General features: G+C 43.7%; 2 protein-coding genes across 7 annotated transcripts; both read left to right on the top strand.

Annotated features, from left to right (window-relative positions):
- The first annotated feature begins 122 nt into the window (after nucleotides 1-122).
- rpgrip1 (RPGR interacting protein 1) lies at nucleotides 123-11,827 on the top strand. Of its 6 annotated transcripts, none has more exons than XM_056443062.1 (31): nucleotides 123-349; nucleotides 880-985; nucleotides 1,315-1,368; nucleotides 1,478-1,595; nucleotides 1,713-1,918; nucleotides 2,232-2,334; nucleotides 2,449-2,589; nucleotides 2,847-2,952; nucleotides 3,108-3,131; nucleotides 3,213-3,359; nucleotides 3,448-3,521; nucleotides 4,321-4,541; nucleotides 5,002-5,108; nucleotides 5,229-5,279; nucleotides 5,370-5,549; nucleotides 5,687-5,804; nucleotides 5,952-6,115; nucleotides 6,212-6,542; nucleotides 6,728-6,882; nucleotides 7,905-8,137; nucleotides 8,347-8,462; nucleotides 8,608-8,810; nucleotides 9,059-9,118; nucleotides 9,211-9,368; nucleotides 9,527-9,581; nucleotides 9,687-9,756; nucleotides 10,049-10,143; nucleotides 10,258-10,447; nucleotides 10,531-10,615; nucleotides 10,743-10,870; nucleotides 10,963-11,827. In XM_056443062.1, the coding sequence occupies exons 2-31, from the start codon at nucleotides 910-912 to the stop codon at nucleotides 11,193-11,195; spliced, it is 4,002 nt and encodes a 1,333-aa protein (XP_056299037.1). In that variant the 5' UTR covers nucleotides 123-349; nucleotides 880-909; the 3' UTR covers nucleotides 11,196-11,827. The 6 variants fall into 6 exon arrangements, with proteins under 6 accessions (XP_056299037.1, XP_056299033.1, XP_056299036.1 ...); XM_056443058.1 differs by having other exon boundaries at nucleotides 1,478-1,646; XM_056443061.1 differs by having other exon boundaries at nucleotides 1,475-1,595.
- A 656-nt stretch (nucleotides 11,828-12,483) lies between these two features.
- On the top strand, nucleotides 12,484-15,099 carry LOC130212168 (PC-esterase domain-containing protein 1A-like). Its single transcript, XM_056443306.1, has 6 exons — nucleotides 12,484-12,553; nucleotides 12,719-12,798; nucleotides 13,195-13,427; nucleotides 14,396-14,546; nucleotides 14,668-14,956; nucleotides 15,038-15,099. The coding sequence occupies exons 1-6, from the start codon at nucleotides 12,484-12,486 to the stop codon at nucleotides 15,097-15,099; spliced, it is 885 nt and encodes a 294-aa protein (XP_056299281.1).
- The last annotated feature ends 1,139 nt before the right edge of the window (nucleotides 15,100-16,238 follow it).

Below are 16,238 nucleotides of genomic sequence, written 5' to 3'. Positions count from 1 at the left end.
TCATCACAAACTGACTTCAGACCAGCTCTTAGATTGGACAGTTTGACAACTGCTAATCAGATTAGGGATCAGATTAGCCTGAAGGCAGATGGAGAGCTTCAGGATTTAGTCCCGTGGAGGCATTATGCACACACGGAGTACGACACACTCACAGCTACGTCGCTGGACTAACGGCACGCACACAAACACACAGTGATTGCACGTAATCAATTAACACTTGTGAGTTCCTTCAAGAATCTGGAAACATCTGTGAAGAGAGAGCTGAGCTAGGTGTCGAGGAAGGAGAGAGGGATGAAGAGGGATTAAAATCATTCGAGCACTCCGTCCTGAAACTGGCTGACAGACGAGGGTAAGTCAAATATTTTGTACATATTTTGTCCGTTGGTTACTGTAGGAAGGAATATCAAAATGTAAACCAATGTCCTGAGTAGGTTTACTGGCATTTCTCCCTAACTGTGCAGCAATGTAGGCCTTACAATGGCCATGAAATTGACTATTTTGCTCATAATTTAACTGAAAAGTAACAGGGAAGCTTGGGGGTGACACCTTTAACCTTTTGACTTGAGTATTTTTCTGCAACTGAGAACATATACAGAACTTAATTTCCTGCCTTTTGGCTTTAACTGTGTTTAAGTGTTTCTGTATTTGTGTTATAGAAGACACTGACTCCAAGGATCCTTGGATCTGTTTAACCCGTACATTCAAATACTACAGAGTGAATATTTGTAGCCTTATAATTACACAAATGTAATAGTTATAGTCGCAATATTGAATTTAGATCTCTTAGAGGTCCTGAGAACCTTCCATGTACCATGTTAGTCCACATAGAACCAGCAGTGGAGATCAACACGACACGTTTACTCCTGTGACGTCTCAAAGGAGCCGAGTGGAGAGCTGAAGTCTCCAGTGATGGATGAGACAGCCGGGGACCACCCGGTCAGAGACGTGGGACTCATGAGGTCTGGACTGATGCCAACTGTACCAGGTGTGTGTGTGTCGTCTTCTGGCAACGAGATAAACGATATATGTATTTGCTCTGCTCTGTTATTATAATTCGCCTTATCCTCAAGCCATGACATATATTTCCTGTGGAAATACTCATAATCATAAATAATGTGACCATAGAGCAACAGAGACAATTATCTTATGAGGACACATCAGTGTATTCTCAATAAATATCCAGTGAGCTATGTTGAGGTTAAGTTGGGGTATTTAGTTGTAAAAGTGAAGGTTATTTAGGTTTAGGGAATTCTTTGACTCAAAAGTCCTGCATAGAAGTGCATTTGTTGCCTGACTGCTGTATGTTCTCTCTAGATACTCTACGGGGTGTGAAGACATGGAAGAAGCATCATGCCATGAAGAAAAAAGGTTATATATATATAAATATATATACCCAGCCCATGTTTAGTCTTTCAATCAAAAGCATTCAAAAGTATTTTAAAGGTAATTTTTCGGTCTTCTTGTCTCTCTTCAGCAGAGCCTCAGCGCCTGTTTCGGTTTCCCAGAGAGCACCTGGAGGACCTGTGTCTCAGGCTGCAAGAGGAAAACAGCGTGCTAAGACAACACACTCGCACACAGGAGACGAGGTTACGCAGGTCAGAGAAGCTGACGCTGGCTACCCGACGGAGGACACTTGGGCGGAGGAGGCACGTCGTCTCGGTAAAGACAGGTCCCATAATGTTGCTGGTTTGACCTCCTCTCCCGTGACTCAGGATGTCTACCAGGCTGATGCGTCTCCGTCAGCTCCGCCCCGGCTCCACCGGTGTGAAGGAGAGGGACATGGAGGACACCATCCAGGAGCTGGAGGCCCGCGCGGCTTCACTGGAGAGCCAGAAGGAGTTCCTGCAGAGCAAACTCAGCCTGGCCAAGCAGCACGTCCTGGAGCTGGGGGCCCGCACGCCGTACCGGCCCCGGAGAGGTGAGCGGGCCGGGGTTCTGCTGCTCCTCCATCTCTGACCTTACACTCTCTGTGGACGGTATGGCAGAAAGCCCCATTGCATTCTGGGTAATGGAGCTTAAAGGTCGGGGCAACTTGTGACTTGAGGGTTGCCAGTTGAGTGTGACTTAAAAAACAAAAGTGAAATCTTCTTCTCCTCCTTCTCCTCTTCTTCTTTTTCTTCCCCTCCTCCTCCTTTTTCAACTTCCTTCTTCTCCTCCTTCTTATCTTCTCATCCTCCTTCTTCTTCTCCTCCTCCTCCTCTTCTTCTTCTTCGTCTCCTCTTACTTGTCAGGTAAATGTACGGAAGTGGAGGGCGGAGTCAGGAGGGCAGCCCAGACTGCCCCGCCTCGCTACGGCCCCACACTGGAAGACAACGTGGAAGAGATGGAGAGACTGTACGTGTGTTCAGAACCCTGAGCAGATGGTTTCTAACCTCTGATCATATCCACTACCCCACCTTTACCTCCAAACCCCCTGATGACTCCACACTGACCTCCTCTAACCTCCAGCAGGCCCGGTGTAACCGAGCAGCCGAGGGCGGCAGAGCTGGAGCTGACTGCGCAGACGCTCAGAGACACACTGCGAGAGAAAGAGAAAGAGATGGAGGGAACTGTGAGAGACATGAGGAAGCAGCAGGCTGACAAACACAGGTGGCTACAGCAACTATGAATATAATGTGTTTTTTTCAGTTTTCCTAGTTTTTTTTTTAGGATATCCTGAACAAAGATAATGGATGGATGAAAAACATTTCATTGTACTTTGCCAAAGTTTATTATTAAAACAATTATACCATTCTCAGTCAGGCAAGAGGAGAATTAATCCTGTTTAAAAGCTGTTTTTCTACGACATAAGCAGCACATCGCACTGTCAATTAAAATAATAAATCCTGTTGTTATCTCCACGTCAGAATAACTATTAGAGAGAATGTGGATCTGATCCGTCTTCAGAAGCAACTGTCGGATAAGAGCACCGCTCTGAGAGTCACCCAGGAGAAGTTCAACAGCCTGCAGGAGGTTTGATGACCTGATTTGTCGATAAATCATTCATTTATTTTTTTGTAATTGCAGTAGCGAAATAATTTTGGTTGAGTACTTTAATCATTTACACAGATACCTCATTGATCCTCAGAAGACAAACGTGTAAACGTGCCTGTGTTCTTTGCTTCCAGGCATATGAGAACCAGCTGGAGGAGGTAAACGCCTCGTTACACAAACAGCTTCATGGATACCTGTAGTCGTCTGGTACTGAACTCATATTCACGTTTTCACCCCAGCGTCAGAGGTCACTGAGCCAAAGCCAGGGAGCTCTGCTGGACAAAGTGGAGGAGCTCAGTGACCAGCTGAAGCAGGAGAGACAGAGAGCGCTGGAGCTGGAGGGACGGCTCACCACGACCACCCTGTCGCTACACACCCTGGACAAGGTGCCCGTCTGGCATGTATAGCTCACAACGAAGGAAGATTTGAGATTATGTAACGTGTTGTACGTTTTTTTACATAATTCATTTACAGCTACAGGACAGTTTGTCAGACCTGGAGGGAGAGAGGGATCTAATAAAAGAAAACTATGACGCTCTATTAGAAAGGTGAGAGTTAAAGTCCTCTATGCCCTGAAATACAAGCTTTAAGATGTCATGGTGCACATTGTTGTTGTTGTTGTTGTGTATTTTATCTAGTCAATCATTGCAATACAACATCATATTATTCTATATAATATACAAAACAAAAAGACTGAAACGGTATAGGTAGAAGCAAAAAATGCTTATATATTCCTATCCTAAATTATTATTATCAAATAAATCAGAAAATTAATATAAAATAAAGAAAAATAATAAAGAAAATAAAAAATGATATAAATGTACATATATATATCATTTTTTTTCTTAATAATTTTTCTTTATTTTAAAATGTGTATATATATATATATGTAAATATATATCATTTTTTATCTTCTTTATTATTTTTCTTTATTTTATATTAATTTTCTGATTTATTTAATTGATTTATATATTGATTTATATATATAAATATATATATATATATATATATATATATATATATATCCACATACATCTTCCATATACATACATTTCAATCACACTTATAACCCTCAAAAATTGTTTTATAAATAATCCTTTTGGAAACCCAAAGGGAGTTGACCATTCTTACATCCATTTCAACGTTGTTCCATAATTGGACTCCTAGAATAGAAATACATCTTCTTTTAATCCCTTTTTTAGCCTTTTGTACATTAAACTCACAAACATCTCTCACATCATATTTACACTTATGTATTGAAAACAAACTTTGTACACAGTCTGGTAGTGACTTTGCTTTAGCTCTGTACATTGTCTGCATTATTTTATTCAACCTTTTCCTCCCCAGTACGTTATCCGTGCAAACCAGTCACAATGGCGAGGTGGAACGACGTAGAGAAGTGAGCCACAGGAGGGAGGAACCGGGAGATCACACCGACAGGATGGACATCCAGAGACTTGAAGAAATGCTGCAAGCAGAGCGGGCGGCGAGAGGCAGGCTGGAGCTGGAGAAGGAGAAACTGAGACGAGAGAAGGAGACATTGGAGGAGAAGAGGGAGCGAGGAAGAGGTAGGAGTCTCAGCATGGTGGCAATTGTATTTGAATTAGACCCCAACACCTGAAGTCTCAACTCTTCCAGTGCCAGAAGCTAACAGTACAGGGTTCGTACGGTCATGGAAAACCTGGAACAGTCATGGAATTTAAAAATATTCATTTCCAGGCCTGGAAAAGTCCCAAAAGTTGTGGACAAGTCATGGAAATGTGTTATATTCACGTGGTAATTTACGCTGTGTATATGCTGCATGCTTTGGACATTCTCATTGTTAGTTTAAATACTACATGTTCTCACTTTTTCATATACACACTGAGATTTCACAAAATGTTTGGTCCTGGAAATTTGGTTTAAAGTCCTGTAAAAGTTATGGAAAAGCCCTGTAAAATCCATTGGTCAACATGTGTATGAACCCTGACAGGATATGAATGTACAACCCCATTTATTGTCTCATTCGTCCTGTGATGTCTCATTCAGAGTCTTCTGGGACGACGCTAGACGAGCGAGAGCATCTGGAACTTCAGGCTTTCCTGTACAGAAAGCAGATTTCTGCTCTACAGGACAGACTGGACTCTGTCACAAAGGTCAGAGACGAAGGAATGAACAATACACTGCCGAACAGCTGTTTCACACAACAGTCTCCTCTTGGTTTTCTGGGTGCTTTAAAAAATAATCCTGCACACTTTTCATCATCTTTCTTCCAGGAGTTTGACATGAGTGTCGAGGAGCTCAGTGAGACTCTTATACAGATCAAGGTTTGCACACACTTTGACATGTTTTCTTTTAATCTCTTCTCTAACTTAATCGCATTTAAACCCTATTGCATTATTTCCCGCCAACTCCAGGCATTTCGGATGCAGCAAGAGAGCAGGGCGGGGTTTGGTTTTCTCTTGGCCGACGGCGCGGTGGAGGATTCGCCCCGTGAGCTGGTAAACATCCAGGCGTCGCACGCTGAGACTATTCTGGAATTACAGAAAACCAGAAACCTTCTGCTGCTGGAGCACCATATCAGTAAAGACCTTCAGGTACACACACACACATACACACACATACACAATAAACACGTTTGTCAAACACATGTACACTATGCAACCTTGTGATCAGAGTGGTTTCCCCTCCCATTTTAACTGAACTGGTCTTTGATCAAACTCTCGCTCCCAAGGAAGAGTTGAACACAGTCAACCAGAAGATGGAGAGAGAGAGGGAGGAGAGCTGGAGGAGGATCTCAGAGAAAGACAAACTGTTATCAAAAAGAGCTCTTCAGATCAACGCTTTACAAGGTATGAGCAACATTCACTTCTATAGGACTACCAGACGCAAGAGAACCCAATAGGATTCCTCATCTGTGTCTTCTGTGCCGTCTATGTCTGGATGGTTGACATTCAGAGCGTCAGAATCTCAAAACTGTTACTTATTGTGCTCTAAAGCTCAGTTGAAAGAGTTGGCATACGGCCCCAGGACCGGCAAGCGGACCATGCCAATGCAGTACACCTGGCCAGCTGGAGACCAGGAGGTGGTAGAGCCCATTGAGGAGGACATGTCTCGATCTCAGCTGAGAGCCGGGGAGTCGCTGTTGGAGATCCACCTTAAGGTCGGGAAAAAAAATACTTCAGATGTTGTACCTGAGTTATTTTTTCATTACAAGTTTCCTACGGGGCTGAAATCTTCTTTTTTTTGCACCTTCCAGACCGCCACCTTCACCCCAGCAGGGCTTCGTACCATGGGCAGCATCCACCGTCAAGACATGGTGACCTTCTGCACCTACGGCCTTTTGGACTTTGAGGTGCACTCCACCCCTCTGGTGTCAGGCGGCCAACCAGACTACGGCTTCACGTCGCGCTACGCCCTCACGGCCCGAGATCTGGGGAGGCTGGGAGCTCAGGGGTCAGGGGTCAGAATAGAGCTCCACCAGGCGTTAGGAGGGGTCAGGTTTGTGACACATGGAAGTGGGCAGATGTCCATCGTGGGTGCCATGGAGCGGAAAGGGGAGCAAGTTGGTGGCCATGTCAACATCACAGGTGAGTGGTATATAAATCGAGGTATGATGCTACTTATTCTGCCCACAGTTTGTTATGCATAAACCTTAATTGATACATTTCATGTCATTTTCATTCGACATATTTTGTCGCAATTGCTCTTATCTGTGACATAATGCACTGTAATCGTCATTCTTTTGATGATGACTGCTCTGTCTCCGTCCAAGGCTCCGAGGGTGCGCTTGTTGGCGTTGTGGATTTCTGGGTGCGCCTGTTTTACCCGGCAGAGCCCGTTGACACCGAGAGAGGAGCTGACAGGAGAACCGCGGCGCAGAGGGGTCCTGTGCACGTCCCTCTCGGCTGGCAGGATGCTGGTCATGAGGTAAAATGAGGGTGAAATGTTCTCACTTACCTTACAGGTGGTTTTGTCTTTATTCTCCTCAGACCAGGGGACACCTGAGCGCAGCATAACCACGGGTCCCCCTTCCTCCCACCTCCCAAATAAGAACAAATGCTGCGGCGATACAGTCCACAATGTGTATTTATTGTGATGGAATAGCATCATAATCATCAGGGGGAGCCTGGACCAAAACAATAAACAAAACAATCTCTACAGATAGCCTCACTTAACCACACAGTACAGGAAACAAAAGAAAATACAGGGAGTAAAAGAGGAGGAAACAGTTGAACAAAAAGGGCTTCACACCCACTATTATTTTTTTAATATATTTATTTTGATTTTACAAATTAGCAAGACAGGACATTAAGGATACAATACAAAGTGAAAAGAGAAACAAAAGGGTAAAGAACAACAAAAAACAGACACAAAATAAAAATAGATAATGGATACAAAATAATTAGAAAAACCACAGCACATAACACATTCGCACATCACCACTATAAGTACATATTTAAGGTTACATCATCAAATCAAATCAAATCAAGTCAGCATCAGTGACAGTGTTTTTAATCTGGCACAGCAAAGTTCACCCCGGAGGGGTCCACCACGTCTAAGACTGGTTTCCATATTTTGACAAATCCATTGACATTGTCATGGCGGGTGTGGGTAAACTTTTCCAAAGGGAGAACTTCCAAAATCCCCTTGTACCAGTCATCTGTAGAAGGGGTATCTTTAGAAATCCAGAGTTTAAGGATAGTCTTTCTTGCAATATATAATAGTATTCGAATCAGTTTGGCGTTTATTGATATCACATCACATTAAATACATATTTTGGACTGTAACACCACAGCTAGGTGTGTATGTGGGAGTGGGGGAGGAGGGGAGACCCACAGTGATGCTGCAGGTGCTCGGTTTTCCCCGAGACCTGAGAAGTAACACACGTGTGGAGGGTGGAAATCAGCACAATTCATCTTAATTTGTATTTGTGTCAATGCTGTTTGCAGGAGTTACGTGACTATGGTGGGGGGATCCCCAACGAGCTGGTGGTTGCGTTGGAGCGTTGCGTGGGTCTTACTGCCCGCTGGACCGGACTTCTTCCTGACGCCTACCTGACGTACAGGCTGTACGACCTGCAGCCTCACGTCTCTCAAACGGTCCGGTCCACCGCTGACCCCGTGTTCAGTGACACCACCAGCTACCCGCTAGCTGTAACATCTGATGTGTTGCACTACCTGAGGTATCATCAAATATGTCATATTTTTGGAAATATGTAAAGAAGATTAGATAATATTGAAGAGGGCATTTCGCTTGTTGGAAACACTTTTAAAGTTATTTGTTTGAAATAAACTTGAGGACAATCTTAATATTTCATTCTTGTCAAAGTTAGTGCTTTAGATAATCCCTATTTTTGCCAAGATATTGAAAATGTTCCACTCTTGTGTCCAGGTCCAGCAGTTTGTTGGTGTATGTGTTCGATGACAGCGATGACCAGATGCCGCCAGCCTATCTGGCCAAGACCCCCATCCCACTGCGCGCCATGGCCACTGGCAGGGAGATCACAGGTGAGAGAGAGAAACAATGACATTATTATTCTTCATCTCCAACTAGAGGAAGCGTATTCACACGATTACATCACATATCAAAACCTAAACGAGACAATCATTAGTTTAAGAGTGTTTTTATCTGTTTTCCTCTCTATCCGGCCAGGTGACTATGTTCTGAGGGATCCAGCTGGTGGCCCTCGGGGCACGGTCAGGGTCTTGATCCAATGGAAGTACCCCTTTCAACCATCAGTGGACACTGTGCTGGTGAGACAGGGAAGACAGGACGTGGAGAGATCTGAGAAGGAGGAGAGGAGGAAAGAGGAGGCTAAAGCATCACAGAGGCCCATCGCCAAGCCCAGAGTGAAGGTGATCTTATTTAATGGTTGAGAGTTCATGCTCATGCTCTGGAGACCTGCGCCAGCATTTCATGAATGTTTGAAAAGGAAAGTCGCCCATAACCCTCTCCCAAAGTAAATGTACCTCTAAGGAGCGTTTCATCTGCTAACATCATGCAGTCAGACTTTTAGGGAAAGGAGTCTTAAAAGATGAATGTGTAAATGCTAAAATGTATCACATGACACAAAAACACTTCCTGTTCTTCTGTGGCTCGACAGCAGATTCAGCTACTGGAGCCGAGAGAAACCAAAGCGGTGCAGAAAGGGACCAAAGCCGTGGTGAGGTTCTAGGCACCGACACAAGGAGCACATGTACAGCTGAGCGGTGCGTTTCCATCATTTAAGCTCAGCAACCATTTCATGTTTTACAGCCGCGGCCTCCAGCTGTGAAACAGAAAAGTTCACGGAACAAACGAGCGGACCAATGGACGAAGAGATCCACCAAGAGGTCACCTGACCTTGACCAGGACACGCCCCGCCTCACGCCTGAGCCGAGGCTGGCCACGCCCTCTCGTTTGCCAACAAGAAAGTAAGTGAATCCATTTCATTATCTTGTCACTGTATAACTTGGAGATTGAGGATTTGTATAGAAGAACAACAAAGGGAAACTTTGTAGAAGCAACCATCACAAAATGATTTAACAGATTTTAATTGTTACAAATGGTTCCGGTTTTAATCTTTTTTCAGATCTTCACCCACCACACTGTCGAGGACGAGCTCAGCCAGCGATGCCAGGACTCAGGTAGGAGCTCAGTCTCTCTCTCAAAAGGCCCGACAACCACATCTGGTAACAAATGTTTCTGCAATGTTGTGGAATGAGTAATTATATACAATTTATTTTACTCAGGACCTCCCCTCTGCGGATCATGTGTCAATAGATGAAGAGGAGGATGAAGTGGAGGAGAGGAGTGAGAGTGGTAACTTGTCATGCAGCCCACATTGTAGGCTTTCACAACAGCTTTGAGTTCCTTGCATTAATTTGAATCCTCACTATGCCATTCTTTAAATATTTAAAAAATGTGTATTCAACGACACATTTGTACTCAAAACCTTTACAAAATATAAATATTTACATGACAAAATATACATAGAACACATATGAAGCCGTGGTATATTTTACAGGGCTTTTGTTTTCAGCCCAGAGAGTCAAATCGAGAATACTATGAATTCAGCTATTTATCTTCTTTTTATTTTATTGGTACTAAACAGCAGCTGCAGGAGTCGGTGAAGTCCCCGAGTCTTCAGAATCAAGTTCCTCACAAAGCGACATCGTCGTCATCCCACCGAAACGGAAAATGAGGAATGTACGAACAAAGTGACTAAATATGAAAGATTGTGTTGTTATTGTCATGTGTATATCTTTAAATCTCAGGTCAGATCATATGAGGTGTGAATAGGTGACTTGTTCTATGTTTCAGGGCAACAAGCTGAGGGTTGAGATCCTGTGCCTGTCGTTTGAGCCGTCGTCGCGCGTGGCGCTGGACAAGTCGGTGCAGCGCGTCTACGTGGAGTACCGGCTGCTGGGCGTTCCCATGGAGACGACAGAAACACCCATGTCCCTCCGCAAGCCCACGAAGGGAGAGGAGGTTCACTACAACTTCACACGAGGCGAGTGTGGGGAGAGCTTTGCGTTGATTTCTGGAAGGTTTTTAATTGTTTTATAACTTCCAAATCCTCTCTGTCTCTCTCAGTGATCTATGTGGATGGTTCCCAGTCGGCTCCACTCAGACAGCATCTCTACACCATGTTGGAGGGCACTGATCCCAACCAGGGCAGGTAGTGTCATCAGTGTCTTCTGTGTCATACTTACCGACTTAAAATAGGTTTATTTATCTTCAATTGACGGAGGTCTCCGGACCCAAACCCCAAAAACGAGGTGTCGATGTCTGCGTCTCATGGCCAGGTTAAAGTTCACCGTCGTCAGCGAGCCGATGGGCGACGGTGAGGAGTGCGTGGATGTCGGACACGCTTTTCTGGACCTGCAGGAACTGCTGCTCACTGGAGATGATGTCAGCGACCAACAGATCAATGGTGGGTGTTTGTATTTGTGTGGTACTTTTGATGAAGACTTGAAGCAAACCCATGGTGTTGGATGTGAGTCGGCTTGTCTCCGTGTCCTCCAGTGCTGAGTGTGGACGAGGACAAGGAGGTGATAGGGAATCTGAAAGTGTCTCTGGAAGCAGCGAAAGCTCTGACGGGGATATACCAGGAGTTTCACCAGAGAAGCGAGACGAAGAAAGAAGATGACACAGATGAAGAGGAGGAGGAGGAGGAGGAGGAAAAAGAATTAAAGGAGAAAGAGGAGGAGAAGAAAGATGTAATCCAGATAGATTATGATGATGATAGTGATTTCTGAACAGACGTTATGTTCTGTATGAAATACTGTGTGTAGCTTCTTCAACACACCAAAGCAATTAAATAAAGAGACATTTTTGAAAGGCATATGATTTTGTTTATTTATGGATTTTTTTATAAATTTGATGTCCAGGTCTTTGATTCTCAAAGTTGTTCCAGTACATCTTCATCATGTATCTGATTGACAGTGTCTTCTGGGTAAACCTTTTCCTGGGTATACATGTGTTTCTCAACTAAACTCAACGAACTCTCAAAAAGGTGTTCCATGATTGTGTGTATTGTTATTAAAAAAGTCAGAGAATTTAATTATGTTTCTTTAGCCTATCCTATTTATGAGGGCAACACAATAGATTACATTGATTGTCATACTTTGTCATTTCAGGAAGATACTATATGCAATGCTCAGGAGGAGTTCTTGATCATATCTAAAAATGTTTATTAACTCCTAATTTTCATTTAATAAACACACCATCAACTAACTGATATCTGGAAACAGGTTGTGTTATTCCAGCACAGGATTAATGGTCAAAAATGGTCAACTTCTTGCAAGAATAAATGATCTCACTTATATGAGAATGTAAAATTCTCCAGTTCTTTTTTTTCTAATAAAGGATGTGTCAAATGTAAAGTTTTTGTGAAGTGTCCCCTTGTAATTCCATTATTACGAAACACAGGGAAAAGCCTTCAAACCACTTCTTAATTGATCTCGTTTTCTCAAGTTAATCTCGCGTGATTTTGATTAGTCACGCGAGATTAATTTCGCGATCGAAAACGGTTTATTCCCGGTTGTCCTCAAAGACGTCACGTTTCATCAAACTGGAGACACCTGTGGTGGACCAAATTAAAAGCACAGTAAGTAATTTCTCACGTTTAAGGTGAAGATAATAATATAATTAACAACCATAACTTCGAGTTGTCAAACTAATTTAAAACTTGAGCCGGGGACCAGTTGATGACGGTTGCGGTTAAAAACGTGGGCTAACGGCTAGCTTCAACTGCCTAAATTCAACAATGGTACTCGTTAATGGTTAGCGTGAGTTGAGTCACGTTATGTATAGGCTTAAACTTAAAAAAAGAGACTGAGGCTAGTTTATTAGTATGCCATCTTAACTCTAAGCTACCACTACACAATTAACTAGGATTTAAACTGTCTTTGCCACCATTAAAGCTACTAACGTTAGCTAAACTAAGCTAATTGTGGCCAATGGGTCCTGTAATGTTAGCTGACATGAGTAGCACCACCTAACTGCTCCGTGTCTCGATAAAACAAGCGTTTCTTTAATTAACAGATGTGTGTGAGCCACCTTCAGGCCAGCCAGCTGCTGCACAACAAGTTTGTGGTGGTGCTGGGGGACTCCAGTGAGTCACCGAAGTGGTCATTTTCTAAATAATATTTGAAAGTAACGAGTGTGTCTTCAAAGCAGCCCATTGTAGTAATGATCTCATGGCTCTTTAAATTGCCGGCATGTTGCTGAACCGTTCAGCTGCATGTGTGCATGTGTGACGTCTGTCTTTCTTCCACAGTTCAGAGGTCTGTCTACAAGGACCTGGTCCTGCTGCTGCAGAAGGAAAAGTTTCTGTCCAAGCGTCAACTGAAGCGCAAGGCAAGTGTTCATATGAATCAATACATGACAACAGTTTTAAAGTTGCAATCCTGAAGATTTCAGTCCTGACTGATTTATATTTGATTTCAAACAAAGGACTGATGCTCAGTCTATAAAACCCTCGAGTCTTTAACATATGGGTGCATAGTTTTGTGTCCACAACTGGAAGACATACCTTTTAAATATCACCACAGACCCAGCAATACTGCAAATATCAGAAACCCTGCGATGCTTGTATCAGTAAGGCTGGATCCCCATCGTGTTCCCTCCTTTGGCAAATATTGACAATAACATCTTTGAGATCGCCACTTATAATAATGTTATTATTACAAGCTAACCCTTCACCCAACAGCTTGAGCATCCCTGATTTGTACCTGTTCTCTCGTGTGTTTTCAGGGAGAGGCGTGTTTTGAACAGGACTGCCTGCTGGAGGGCGGCTCTTTGGAGACACTGACTAATGGCACTGGGTACAGGGAGGTTCGCCAGTTCAAGTCCGACCACCATTTAGTCCGCTTCTACTTCGTGACGCGGGTTTACTCTCCCTACATGCGGAGCATCTTGGATGACTTTCGCAATGGCTTGAAACCTGATGTCATCATCTTCAACTCCTGTGTGTGGGATATTTCCAGGTGGGTAGGTGAACGAGTAACTGGTGATAGACTAGGAGAACTAATTGCCGTGTGTTCATTCAGGTGTGACTCTCCTGTAACGTTGGGGTGTTTAGAGAGGGGTTGTGGATTAGACTGCTGAACACATGTTCATTCAATTTCCTGGCAAAGAGGTGGACATTGTTTGTTTGTTTGTATTTTTTATTCAGTCAATCAAATACAATACAATATTATCCTATAAAATATACAGAAAGACTGAAAAGGTATAGGTAGAAGCAAACAAATGCTTATAAATTCCTATCCTAAATTGAATTAAATCAGAATATTAATATTAAAAAAAGAAAAAAAACAATAAACAAGATAAAAAACAAAATATATTTATATATACTTCCACATACATCTTCCATATTAATCCGTTTTTAATTACATTTATTACTCAATAATTTTTTTATAAATAATTCCCTTAAAAAACAAAAAGGAGTTCACCATTCTTACTTCTATTTCAACATTATTCCATAATTGGACTCCTGCAACAGAAATACATATTTTAATGGTCCTGAGCATTCTCATGTTAGTTAAAACATATTTTATGGATGGAATATACTGGAGTATTTATTTTGTTATCACACTATTCCATCCTGGACTTTTACAACGATCTCATCACAAAATAGTTCCTCCCGTCACATACAACCACCGTTAACCTGTTTAGTGTGTGTGTGTGTGTGTGTGTGTGTGTGTGTGTGTGTGTGTGTGTGTGTGTGTGTGTGTGTGTGTGTGTGTGTGTGTGTGTGTGTGTGTGTGAACTGTTCACATTTCCAAAAGGGTGATCAGATTTGGTCCATAATGATGCGACAGCAATACAGCAGTGGACAAAACATTGGTCAGCTCAATTTGTAAAATGTTTGCCTGACCTGGTTTCAGGCGTCACTGAACCTGTTTCTAAGTTTATCATCGGGATTCTTTCCTCTTTTGTTCTTCTGTGTTTGTAGATACAACTCCAGGTGGCTAGCCAAGTACAGGGAGAACCTGCACACGTTGTTCTCTGAGCTGAGGGAGGTGGTGCCTCCAGAGACGTTGGCCATCTGGAACCTCACCATGCCGCTAGGAGAGAGGATCCGAGGAGGTTTCCTGGTGCCGGAGGTACAGCACAGCAGAACATCGTAACGTGTCCATTTGTTTCTCTCACTCTGACTGATGGAGACATCCGCTTCTCTCTTGACGGCTTGTCCAGCCTGAAGCGTTGTCCTCTCCTCCCCCTCAGATCGAGCACAGGGCTCCTCAGCTGCGTTACGATGTGATTGAGGCCAACTTCTTCAGCGGTACTCTGGCCGGCGCCTACGGACTGGACGTGTTGGACCTCCACTTCCAGTTCCGCTTCTCCCTGCAGCACCGCACGAGGGACGGCGTCCACTGGAACGCCGTGGCCCACCGCCACATCACGTCTCTGCTGCTGGAGCACTCTGCAGAGGCCTGGGGTGTGGCGCTGCCTGTTGTGGGTGAGGAGGAGGACCGCCCACACACACACACACACGCGCATTGCAATAATGGTGGTATGTTTTGTTTTATGGCAACATGACTTTAATGCAACCCTGTGATTTTTAAAGGATTACATTTTTAATTGGGTCTTTTAGAGCAGAGTCCGGATACTTCTCTGCTGCTGGCCATTGAGAATACCAAACCTGCGGGTAAGTAAGACAGCATGATTTAGAGTATTTATATAGGTTTGTTTGATTTAGCAGAGCTAGCGAATATGGGTCAAATATATTGCTGAGGATCTTAATTGACTGGACATGTGACGTGTTTGGGTCTGTAAGCTACTCTGTAATTGCAAAACATGTCTGTCATCTGAAGGCATCAACAATTTAATGTCGGCTCCTTGTGCAGTAGAAGTGTTTTTTTGTTTTTTTAAAACGGGATGGTAGCAAAGTGTCCATCTCGAGCACCTCGCCTCCCTTTCACAGAGCGACGCCCACTCAGGAGAAATCACAGAGAGGACTTTTCCAACGATTCCCAGCAGCCACGTGCATATCGCCTCCCGCCACACCTCCTAAGGAATGGCAAGTGTTTTAACTCCCAATGCATCTGTGGGTCTTCTCTGGTTATCGGACATGTCTTTGTAATCTAGAGCCTACTAACACTTTATGCACCGCAGGGTTCAGCGACGGGCCGCCTGACGAGCACCATCAGCACAACGTGATGAGGAGGCGACGTGCCAGACACCACTATGCGCCATACACCCACCCCAATCACAGCCACGGGGACCACCATCACCACGACGACCGTCATAGTCACGAAGGACACTACGGTGACAGCCATCGCCACTATCACCATGACGACCGTCATAGTCACGAAGGTCACGACGGCCGCCTTGGCCGTCGTGACCACTACAGCCACCTTGGCCGTCATGCCCACTACAGCCACCACCACTACTGAGGCGCGGCGTTTCAACGAGATTCTCATGTTTGAGTTGTACCGACTTGTTCCTGCAGTTTCTTTCACCACAGGCTTGGAGCTAGGAGGACGTATTAATCCTCAGATGACATCATTCACACGCAGCGTTTATTTCTTCCAGTGAATGACACTTAGTCATTGTTCATGTATTGTTAGTCTTCTAGTTTAATTACATGTTGTTTTAAATGTATTTCTAAGTGTTTTTAATTCAGTACTTTAACTGTTTCCGGTGCTGTGTTCTATTAAAAGTTTGTGATTTCAAGAGAACCGTTTAATTCAATTCAATTACAAATTACACTAGCATAAAAGAACAAATTACAAATTTACATCGAGAAGGAAACCCTTCCCCAAAAAAAATCCCTGGAAAAAGGGAAGAAACCT

The sequence above is a fragment of the Pseudoliparis swirei genome, chromosome 21, assembly GCF_029220125.1.
Source record: "Pseudoliparis swirei isolate HS2019 ecotype Mariana Trench chromosome 21, NWPU_hadal_v1, whole genome shotgun sequence".
Lineage (NCBI taxonomy): Eukaryota > Metazoa > Chordata > Actinopteri > Perciformes > Liparidae > Pseudoliparis > Pseudoliparis swirei.
This window is presented reverse-complemented; position numbering and strand designations above follow the sequence as displayed.